Genomic DNA, 11,978 nt, shown 5'->3' on the forward strand with positions numbered 1-11,978 from the left:
CTTTTTCATAGATGATTCAACATGAACAGTTGAGAGTGCAGACACGTGGGCTCTACTTTGCCTCACCTGTTTGCCAAGGGTGCCGCCCTGGCATGTCGCAGCAAGTGGCTGAGCCTGGATCCAGACAAGCCCAATCCGCCTCGCTGCAGGAATGATAAGAATGACTGACACCCTCGCAAGGTAACCACTCTCCTGATAAGCAGCTTAAGCGGATGATGTACCCCTGGCCCTGAGACCTGAGTGAGGGGCCTGGAAGAAGACACTTTAAGTTGTAGAGAGAGATCAGTTTCCAACTCTACAACAGCAAGTACACTCACTTCATTAGCTGAAGTGCTGGAGGACGCGCTAAAGGTGAAAATCTATTTGTCTTTCACAGTGTCATTGATAGGCACTGTCAGAATCACACTACTTCATTCAATGGATAGTGGAAATCCCCAGAACTCTTTTCTTATGGTGGCACAGTGGTTAGCACCGCTGCCTCACAGCTCCAGGGACCCGGGTTCAATCCCTGCCTCGGGTAACTGTCTGTGCGGAGTCTGCACGTCCTCCCCGTGTGTGCGTGGGTTTCCTCCGGGTGCTCCGGTTTCCTCCCACAGGCCAAAGATGTGCAGGTTAGGTGGATTGGCCACGCTAAATTGCCCCTTAAAGTCCAAAAAGGTTACGGGGATAGGGTGGAGGTGCGGGCTTAAGTAGAAGTGCTCTTTCCAAGGGCCGGTGCAGACTCAATGGGTCAAATGGCCTCCTTCTGATCTGTAAATTGTATGATTCCACCCCCCCCCCCCCACCCCCCACTCCGCCAAACCAGCTTTTGAATGCAGGGGTCAATTGAAAAAATGTCAAACAGAAGTTGATTAAAGGTTATGGAAACAGGTGATTGGGGTTCAGATGCAGATAAGCTGTGACCTTTCTGATGGCAGAGCAGGCTTGGGTGGGGGGTGGGAGTTGTGTACAGCCTCCTCCAGTTCCCACGTAGTTCAGGCATTGCACTTTCTGTTATACTGTTGGCATTGGTCCACCAACTGGTGTCTGCTCCCTGGTGTCTCTACATGTATGCACTCAGTCAGGGTGGAGCTCACTCCTCCCAGGCAGTTATTAGGTTTGGAATTCTGACAACAATTGTACGTTATCTTCGCCTCACCCAAGGTATTTTTTTTACACACCTACATTAAGGCAAAGGGTTGATTGGATTTAAATGACCCCCTTGTTGCAGCCAGGGGCTGCGAATGATCCCATTGTGAGAAGAACATTGACTCAGGACACAGACGCTCTACTCGGTGATCGGAAGAATGGCCGTTATATTAATCAACCTTTTGACTTAACGTATGAGTGTAAAAAACGTTGGGTGAGGCTCGGTTAAGGTGCAACTGTTGCCAAAATTCCAAATATAATGAATGAAATGAAATGAAAATCGCTTATTGTCACAAGTAGGCTTCAAATGAAGTTACTAATGGACGGGATTCTCCCTTTCTGAGACTAAGTGTTGACTCCAACGCAGAAGCTGTGGATTTTTACGACAGCAAAGCCGGTGTCGCACCTGAACCGATTCCGTTACAGTGGAGGGGCTAGTACCGGCATCGCCTGGAACACAATCCATTCCAATGCAAAACGGTGCGGGATTCGCCGGGTCCGGGATCGACACTCGGCAGGCTGACAAGCTGCAGCCGCAGATACACATTACACTCCCTGCACACACTCATCCCAGCCAGCAAGGTGGCACTGGTTGTGCTGGAGCGCGCACAGACAGCTGATGGGCCGGCTGGTGCCAGAGGGCCCTGGGGAGGAGGGGGGGGGGAGGGGCGGGGGGGGGGGGGGGGGGGGGGGGGGGACCTATACGACCCATGGCCCTACGTTCACAGTGGGCTGTTAGCAGTGTGCGCAGCTGCATGGCTGCCTTGCCAGCTGCGGTAATGGTGTTGCGTGCCCGTCCACCCCTACCCCCCAGGTGGCCCACCTCCTGGCCACCCCCCGCTACTCCCCCCGGCCCTGGCAGAAGCCCCCCCGCCCGGCCAGCGGCACGACTGTCAGCACACTCTGGCGATGTTGGGCACTTTCCGTCCCCCCTCCCTCTCCCTCAGCAGCCACCGCGCCGGTTTCACGATTGCTAAAAGCACAAGTGAACCGTGCCTTCGGGAACTCTGCCCATCGGAGGCGGAGCATCGCAGAGGCCCCGCAGAATACCGGGTCAGGCCCGTTAATGACAGGCAAACGGTGGTTACTGTACGTGCAGAGTGGAATGCATTGACGCCACTGTCGAGTTGCTGGAGCTTTGCAATTTGGCGTCAAATCGATGCCTGCCATGATTTTGCCGTTGGAACTGATTCTCCATCCAATCGCCTTTCCCGAATTCGGCGTCGGCTAACGGAGAATCCCGCCCAACAACACCCATGAGGATAGACATTTTGCTTCAACATTTCATCTGAAAAACAGCACCCCTGACAGTGCAGCACTCTCCCGGCGTGGCACCGGGAGTGTCGGCCTGCATTTTGTGCTCAGGCCTCTGGAGGGAGACATTCCAAGCTCAAGAGAGCGCTACACACCCCACGGTGTGTCTGACACCAGCGCAGCAGAAGGTAATGCAGTCAGGAAGAGGAGTTGGGTTGGCAATGCTGGAATGCACCAACCTGCTCCGAAGATTGTGCAGTCCGCACCCAGACATCCCATGGCCTCACCCACCCCTGGGTCAACTGTGTGACATCCTCCCGTCCCCTCCGACATCTCACATCCTGGCCCCCCCCCCCCCCGAACAGCCACAATTTTAACCGCTCCAGCATTCGCAACCATGCACCCTGCCCTCGGAAATTCCCTCCCTACATCTGTCCCCCATCTCTCTCCTTCTTTGAAGACACCCCTTAAAATCTACCTCTTTCTTCACCTGTCCTGACATCTCCTCATGTGGTTTGTTGTCAAGGTTTGTCCCTTAACCCTCTTGCGAAATGCCTTGGGCCTGCGGCAAAGGCGTTATATAAACGCAAGCTGTTGTTGTAGGAATAGGAAACCCCAATGAAGATGGTACTTGGATGGAATGGTTTAGGTTGAACTTTGCCCCAGATATGAAACATCTGAAAACGGATGGCGTCGGACTAAACCCCCACTGAAATGCTGGTTAATATTGGATGTCGAAGGGAGTTGGATTTCTCTGCACCACTTAATATAGAAGTTTAAACATGGTTCGTTGACCCATTGAGAATAATCCGCTCGTTTTCGAAGGATCTTTGTGCCCAATTTAATTATACATCTCAGTGTGGGTATGATGTGGTTTGGACAGTGCAGTCTGTCAAGCTGTGCAGCATCACAGGTCAGAGGCGGTCGGCAGTTATTTTTGGACCCTTGTTCTCGATCACAATGAGTGCACCGTCTTAAAAAAGAATGTGTGTTGACAAAAGATCATTTTAGGTTTTCCAGATGTTCAGAAGAGTTTCTCAGCTCGTGGGCTTCTGATTCAAGCTGCCTGCTGTTCTCGACTGCCCCTCCCAAAGCCCCATGCCCACTACCACCCAGAAGGACCAAGGGCAGCGGGGTGCTGGGCTCACCGCCCTGACTGGGAAATGTATCGGCTGTTCCTTCACCGTCGGCGGGGCAAAGTCTTAGAACCCCTGCCCTAACTGCACTATACCTACACCACATGGAGTGCAGCGGTACAGGGGTACAGCAAACTAAAACATTTAAAAGTGAAGGTAGGGGAGGGGGGTGGGGGGGCTTACCTGAAGATGCAGCAGGAAAAGAACATTCCTCGAATTTTGGAACAGACAAAGCGGTGCTGGTCGCAAGTCAGATTCCGCACAGAATGAGTGGGTCCGGTCACACATGGGGCGTCATCACATCGCTCGGCAGTTTTAAAAGGGGGAATGCTGCACTTTAAGCGGAACCCAGGTGCGAAAAAACATGGTGCCCTTTTAAACGAAAACGTTTTAAAAGGAGACGCTTAAAATGGGGGGTTGCTGTAATTGGCTAAGGAACCTGCCTCCCGCCCACCAGCGAAATGAATTAATGGCTCGTCGTAGTTTCCTCACAGTCACTTGCAATAATTCAACATCGGGCACCTCACCAGTGCCGGATGTGACACTCAATAAAATCCTGAATGTCAGTAATAACCTCAATTTCGGTCGTGTCAATAAATCTATCTCAGGTTACCACACACCAAGGGATACACTGCCATGCAAGAAGTGAAGCCAGCTAACTTCTGGAATGTTCTCTGGTTGCATCGGAAGCTTTTACATGCAGCAATTTGCAAACGGATTGGATTGGATTTGTTTATTGTCACGTGTACCGAGGTACAGTGAAAAGTATTTTTCTGCGAGCAGCTCAACAGATCATTAAGTACATGGGAAGAAAAGGGAAGAAAAGAAAATACATAATAGGGCAACACAAGGTGTACAATGGAACTATATAAGCACCGGCATCGGGTAAAGCATACAGGGTGTAGTGTTAATCAGGTCAGTCCATAAGAGGTTAGTAATAATGTTAGTCTTAGAATTAAATTTAAAAAGATTTGAATGGGTATAAGTTAAGTGAAAAGTGGATCTGTTGGAGAGAGCTCGCAGAGAGTCACCTCTTGGTACGCCCTTGGTATGGGCTGGAGAAGAAACTAAAAATAAAAACAATGAACCCTGGAAAACTAAAGCATTTTGTGTCCCTGGAATCCCAGCGTGGCCAGATTGCAAACTCTACCCTGACGTGTTTTTTGTGTTGGCATCGAGTCGATCCTTGGTTTCCCGTTACGCACCCCAAGTTTTTTATCGCTTCACCTTTGGTGACCACCGTATCTCTGGACGTCTGGAGCCTAAACTCTGGAATGTCTTCCCTAACCCTCTCCCGCCTCTCCTCTTAAACAAGGCCACGCTCCGATCTTGGACACAACTCTGTTTTGTCACCTGCCCCCCAAAACGCTTGTCTCCCTACCATTTAAAACCTGTCCAACCGACTTTGAAGATATCCGGAGATACATTCCACAGCTCCAGGAGGTAGAGAATTCCAAAGGTTAACTAACGATCCTCTGAGAGAAGAAATTCCTCCTCATCTCTGTCTTAATCGGGTGACCCTTTATTCTGAAACCCCCAATTCTGATCCCCCCCATGAGGGGAAATATCCTTTCAACATCCACCCTAGTAGGGTAGCACGGTGGCTTCACAGCGCCAGGGTCCCAGGTTCGATTCCCCGCTGGGTCACTGTCTGTGTGGAGTCTGCACGTTCTCCCCGTGTCTGCGTGGGTTTCCTCCGGGTGCTCCGGTTTCCTCCCACAGGCCAAAGACGTGCAGGTTAGGTGGATTGGCCATGATAAATTGCCCTTCGAGTCCAAAATGGTTAGGAGGGGTTATTGGGTTACGGGGATAGGGTGGAAGTGAGGGCTGGAGTGGGTCGGTGCAGACTCGATGGGCCGAATGGCCTCCTTCTGCACTGTATGTTCTATAAGGGATAATTGGACATTTAGAAACATAATGGTAGCTTTGGGCAGAGTCAATAATCTAATGAGAGGGAAATTATCTTTTAAAAAAAAATAAAAATTTAGAGTACCCAATTATTTTTTCTAATTAAGGGTTAATTTAGCGTGGCCAATTCACCTACCCTGCACATCTTTTGGGTTGTGGGGGCGAAACCCACGCAAACACGGGGAGAATGTGCAAACTCCACACGGACAGTGACCCAGGGCTGGGATTCGAACCCGGGTCCTCAGCGCCATAGGCAACAATGCTAACCACTGCGCCACCGTGCTGCTCTTAGAGGGAAATTATCTTTGACCCAGACATGGGTGTGGAATGTTTTGAGGACTTATCTAGCAGAACAGACAAGGAGTAACCAAGCAATGGGTGTAGATATCTAGATTTTCAGAAGGCTTTCGAGAAGGTTCCACATAAGAGGTCAGGAAACAAAATTGGAGCACATGTGATTGGGGGTAATATGTCGATGTGGATTGAGAATTGATTAACAGACAGAAAACAGAGAGTAAGAATAACGGATCATTCTCAGGTCGGCAGAGGGTGAGTAGTGGAGTACCGTTAGGGTCAGTGCTTGGACACAAGCTATTCACAATCGATAGCAATGATTTGGATATGGGATCGCAGAATCAGAATTGTTACAGTGCAGGAGGAGGCCATTTGGCCCATCCAGTCTACACCAGCTCTCCAATCAGAGCATCGTGACTTGGTGCCATTTCCCCTTGTGTAGAAGATTGTAGTTTAGTCGGGCAGTATGGTCGGCACGGGCTTGGAGGGCCGAAGGGCCTGTTCCTGTGCTGTACATTTCTTTGTTCTTTGTTCTTTGTTCTTTGTCTTCCCCAAACCCCTGAACATTGTTTCTATTCAAGTCATCATCCAATGCCCCCTCGAAAGTGTTGACCGAACCTGCCTCCAGGCAGAGCATTCCAAACCCCAACCACTCACTGTGTGAATCACATTAAATCGGTGCCTCTCGTTCTCGATTCTTTTACCAGCAGGACCCGATTCTCCCCCATCTACTCCTGCCCAGCCCCCTCAAGACTCTGAACATCTCTATCAAATCTCATCTTAACCTTCTTCTCTCTGAGAGGAACAGTCCCAACCTCTCCAACCTATCCTCATCACTGAAGTTATTACATCAAACATTTCCAAGTTTGCTCATGACACAGAACGTGGTAAGGCTTCTAGGGGATTGAGACAGGCGCCTTGAATGGGAATGAACACGGCAAATGCAATATAATGTGGCAAAATGTGAAGTTATCCGCGTTGGTAAGCAAAATAGAAATGCGGAATATTTCTTAACTGGGGAAGAGGTTGGGAAGTGCTGATTTGCAACGGGATCTGGGTGTCCTTGTTCATTAAGTAGGTGCAACCAGTCATTTGGAAGGCTAATTGTAGGTTCGCTATATTTGCAAGGTGATTTGAGTACAGGCGTCTTGCTGCAATTGTATAGAGCCTTGGCTGAGACCACACGTGGAGGATTGTGCATAATTTTGGCCTCCTTATCTGAGGAAGGATATACTTGCCGTAGAGGGTGTGCAGCGAAGGAACACCCGACTGATTCCTGGGATGGCGGAGTTGTCCTTTTGAGGAGGGACTGAGAAAACTGGACCTGTCCTCTCTAGAGTTTAGAAGAATGGGAGTTGATCTCATTGAAGTGTAAAAAAGTCTCACAGAGCTCGACAGGATAGATGCAGGAAGGATGTTTCTCCTGGCTGGACAGGAGGGGGTCTGGAACCAAGAGGAACAGTCTCAGAATAAGCGGTCGGCCATTTAGGATCAAGACGAGGGGGAATTCCTTCAGTCAGAGGGTTCTGAATCTTTGGAATTCTCTATCACAGAGGCCTGTGGAGACTAAATCATTGAGTATGATAAATAGTCATTGAGGTTGATAAATTTCTAGATACCAATGACAGTAAGGGACATGGGGCTAGGGGTTTGGGGGTGGGGGTGGTGTTGAGATATGATCTAGCCATGATCTAGTTGAATGGCAGAGCAGCCCGGAGGGGCCGAATGGCCACTCCTGCTCTTATTCTCTACGTTCCCATAAAGTTCCCTCAGAATCTCATATGTTTCAGTTAGATCATGTCTCATCATTCTAAACTTCAATGAGTGCAGGATCAACCCATTCAACCTTTCCCTTAAGACAAGCCCTGGTCAATCATGCCTGAACTGATATAACTCTTGTTAAATTAGGAGACCAAAACTGTACCCAGTACCCTAAGTTGTGGTCTCGCCAACACCCTGAACAGCAAGGCTTCCCTACATTAACATTTCCTCCTTGAATAAAGACAACACTCCATTTGCCTCCCTTTATTTATTATTTGTTCACGGGGCGTGGGAGTCGCAGGCTGTGCCAGCATTTATTGCCCATCCCTAATTGCTCTTGAGGGGGTGAGTTAAGATTCAACCACATCGCGGTGTGGGTTTGGAGTCGTATGTAGGCCAGACCAGGTAAGGACAGCAGATTTCCTTCCCTAAAGGACATTAGTGAACCAGATGTTTTTTTTTATGACAATCGATTCATGGTCACCATTGGACTTTTAATTCCATATTTTTATAGAATTCAAATTTCCCCATCTGCAGGGGCGGGATTCCAACCCGGGTTCCTAAGTCACTGGTTTTTTATGCCACCGCCTCCCCATAATTTCTAATTACTTGCTGTCCCTGCATGCTAACCTTTTTTAAAAAATCTTTATTATTGTCACAAGTAGGCTTACATTCACACTGCAATGAAGTTGCTGTGAAAATCCCCTAGTCGCCACACTCAGGTACACTAAGGGAGAATTCAGAATGTCCAATTCACCTAAAAAACACTGTTTCATTAATGAAGACACCCACATTCTGCTGTACCCCAACATTCTGACGTTTCTCTCCATTTAATTAATATTTTGATCTTCTATTTTTTAAAAATAAATTTAGAATACCCAATTCATTTTTTCCAATTAAGGGGAATTTAGCGTGGCCAATCCACCTGACCTGCACATCTTTGGGTTGTGGGGGCGAAACCCACGCAAACACGGGGAGAATGTGCAAACTCCACACGGACAGTGACCCAGAGCCGGGATCGAACCTGGGACCTCGGTGCCGTGAGGCAGCAGGGCTAAGTCACTGCGTCACCGTGCTGCCCTGACCTTCTATTTTTACTGCCAAAATGGACAATTTCATATTTTCTCACTTCTCGCCAAATGCTTGCTAACTTACTTGACCTATCTGTCTTCTTTTACAGGCAGTTTGTGAATTAGTCACAACTTGCTTTCCTACCTGTCTTTGAATCATCAGTCAATTTGGCTATGATACAGTCAGTTCCTCCATCCAAGTCTTTATTTAAATTTTTTCCATTTAAGGTGCAATTTAGTGTGGCCCACCCACCTACCCTGCACATCTTTGAGTTCTGGAGGTCAGACCCACGCAGACACGGGGAGAATGTGCAAACTCCACATGGATAGTGACCCGGGACCGGGATCGAACCCGGGGCCTCGCCTCCATGAATCAGCAGTGCTAACCACTGCACCACTGTTCCGCCCCCTCCACCAAGTCTTTAATACAGATTGTAAATAGTGCAGGTCCCAGCATTGATCCCATGGCACTCCACTAGTACACAGTTCGCCAACCTGAAAATGACCCGTTACCCAGACGTCCTGTTTTTCTTAGTTAATCAATCCCCTATCCATTCTAATATATTATCCCTGATGCCATGAGTGCTTCTTTGGCTCAGTAACGTGACACCTTATTGAATGCCTATTGGAAATCTAAATATACTACATCTACTGGCTCCCCTTTATCCACCCTGCTTGTTACATCCCCAGAGAACTCTAATAAATATGTCAAACACTGTTTCCCTTTCACTAAACCATGTTGACTTTGCCCAATTGTGTTATGATTGTTCTAAGTGTCCTGTTTCTCCTTTCTTAATAACTGCCCTTTAGCTTCCTGCTTTCCCTCTCCCTCCTTTCTTGAATAGAGGTTGTTTTCCAATCCACTGGGATGTTTCCAGAATCTAGGGAATTTTGGAAGATTACAACTCACTATCTCCTCAGCCGGTTCTATTCAGACAAAAGGCTGCAGGTTATAAACGGCTCGCCAGTTTGCGGAGTAATTTTTCTCCAGTGATTGCGATTGTTTTAAGTCTCTTCCCCCCCTCCCCCTTTTGCCCCTGATTTTCCACTATTCTTGGTGTAAGCCTCTTCCACTGTGAAAACAGACACAAAATACTTGCTCAAACTCTCTGCCGTTAGCTCGTTTCCCATTATGAACTCCCTAATCTGATCCTCTAAGGAACCACAGGGACACCTGACTCAGTGATGTGATGGAGAGGCACTCGGTGTTCTGTGCCGGTAAATAAGCCCCTCTATATCTTTAATGGTTCCTAACCCTTAACTCCTGCCAATTTGTACCTAAGCATCTGGAGACTCCTCAGGGAGAAGGAGGTTAAGAGGAGATTTAACAGGGGGATTTAAAATTATGAGGAGTTCCGATGGAGTAAATAAGGAGAAGGTGTTTCCTCTGTCACAAGCCTCAAAGGCAATTGGTGAAAGAGCCGGGCAGCAAGAGGAGGGTAACTTCTTTTGAATGCAGCGAGTCGTTGTGACCTGGAAGGTGCTGACCTGCAGATTCAATATGGGCTTGCAAAAAAAAAAGAGAGTTGGTTAAAGACTTGAAAAGGTGAAAGAAAAAGTGGAACTTATTGGAAATCAGAAGAGCTGCGATAAGCATAGAATCATGGAATTTACAGTGCAGAAGGAGGCCATTCGGCCCATCGAGTCAGCATCGGCACTTGGAAAGAGCACCCTACCTAAGCCCACGCCTCCACCCTATCCCCATAACCCAGTAACCCCAACTAACCTTTTTGGACACGAAGGGCAATTTAGCATGGCCAATCCACCTAACCGTCACGTCTTTGGACTGTGGGAGGAAACCGGAGCACGCGGAGGAAACCCACGCACACACGGGGAGAACGTGCAGACTCCGCACAGTGACCCAAGCCGGGAATTGAACCTGGGGTCCTGGAGCTGTTAAGCAACGGTGCTAACCACTGTGCTACAGTACTGCCCATACTGGTCTCAATGGCCTCCTCCTGCGTTATGCGATTCATAGAATCCTAGAATTTACAGTGCAGAAGGAGGCCTTTCGGCCCATCGAGTCTGCACCGACCCTTGGAAAGAGCACCCTACTTAAGCCCACGCCTCCACCCTATCCCCGTAACCCAGTAATCCCACCTAACCTTTTGGAAACTAAGGGGTAATTTAGCCACTGTGCCGACGTGCCACCCTAACTTCTCTGGGCGAGCCCCCCACCCTCCCAGAACCCATCGGTGTACGATGCAAATTCCACAGAGAATGTCCCTCAACGTCAGGAATGTCCCAACGTGCCCATTACAACCCATTGAACATTTAAAAAAATTTAAACTGTCCTTTTGTAAGGAAACACAACAGCCAATTTGTGCACAGCAAGATGCCATAAACAGCAACGGCCAGATGGTGTGAGTCTGGCTTTTGTTTTTGTTTACAAATGTTGGTCAAAGGACGACTATTGGCTATCGCAACAGGGAGATCCATCTTGACATAGGCCCCATCGTGCCTTTATTCCCACAGCTTCAGAAAGCTGCCACCTCCGGCAGTGTAGCACCCCCTCTGTGCTGCATTGGCGGGGTGAATGTGCTGCAGTCTCGGGAAGTGGGGGCTTTGGACCCAACCGCTGGTCTGATTTAGCCAGCATGGCATCTACACGTTCCTGGCACCCCTCCGCCCCAACACCCCCTTCATTGCAATCACCCAGCACCCACTCAGCCCAGAGTCTGGGTGAACCATGTGTTACAGAGAGAGAGAGAGACTTTCTTAATAAACTCTGCAATGAACTGCTGCTCACTTTGCGTCCGAGAGAGAGAGAGGGAGAGAGGGAGAACTGGGTCTTGTAACTCCTCCAGTCCAAGACAGGTAAAAATCATATGGCACTCACCTGGCATGTGGCAATCCGCGCAGAGCCCATTCCCAGGTTTCTGCACCACATCTTTGAGGGCTCTGAAAATCCTCTCCCGTTCGACCGACATTCTCAGCTTGTCAATTTCCAAATGGGTTGATCAAAGAGGAGTTCTTGTTGTTCCTCCAAGTGAAACTTACAGTGGAGACCTGGAGTAACGAGACAGGAGTGGGCAGCTCGCTGGGTTGCAGAGCCTCCCTGTATCCAGTGAGCCCCCCACCCACCCACACACCCACCCACACACCCACACACACTACTTCGTTCCACCTCTTCTGGGATCCAGGATCCTTCTTTCCACTCCTCTCTCCTGGGAATTAATGGTGTGCAGTTTAAAAGCTGGGAATGTAGGAAGTGCCAGGCGAGGTGAATAAACAAGCCTCCCCCCCCCCCCCCGTTCCGCATTCCTCGCTGTCACACGGCAAGTGGGCTCGGCACTGTGGCGAGAGAGAGCGAGAGAGAGAGAGAGAGAGTGGCCCGGCACCGCCTCCCCGCGGCCGCCGTGCGCACTGCAAGCCCCAAACGACAGCCAAAAAGGCACAGATATCGATGCTAGAGATATCCTGCAGG

At 49.2% G+C, this 11,978-nt stretch overlaps 1 protein-coding gene across 1 annotated transcript in view; it reads right to left on the reverse strand.

The window, feature by feature from the left end:
* The window catches only part of LOC140404055 (arf-GAP with dual PH domain-containing protein 1), a 72,740-nt gene extending 61,116 nt beyond the window's left edge, over nucleotides 1-11,624 (reverse strand). Inside the window, exon 1 of the mRNA XM_072492411.1 lies at nucleotides 11,391-11,624. Coding sequence (XP_072348512.1) covers nucleotides 11,391-11,481 — 91 coding nt within the window. The 5' untranslated portion in view covers nucleotides 11,482-11,624. The remainder of the gene's footprint in view (nucleotides 1-11,390) is intronic.
* Between the last annotated feature and the right edge of the window lie 354 nt (nucleotides 11,625-11,978).

The sequence above is a fragment of the Scyliorhinus torazame genome, chromosome 29 (genome assembly GCF_047496885.1).
Source record: "Scyliorhinus torazame isolate Kashiwa2021f chromosome 29, sScyTor2.1, whole genome shotgun sequence".
Classification (NCBI taxonomy): Eukaryota; Metazoa; Chordata; class Chondrichthyes; order Carcharhiniformes; family Scyliorhinidae; genus Scyliorhinus; species Scyliorhinus torazame.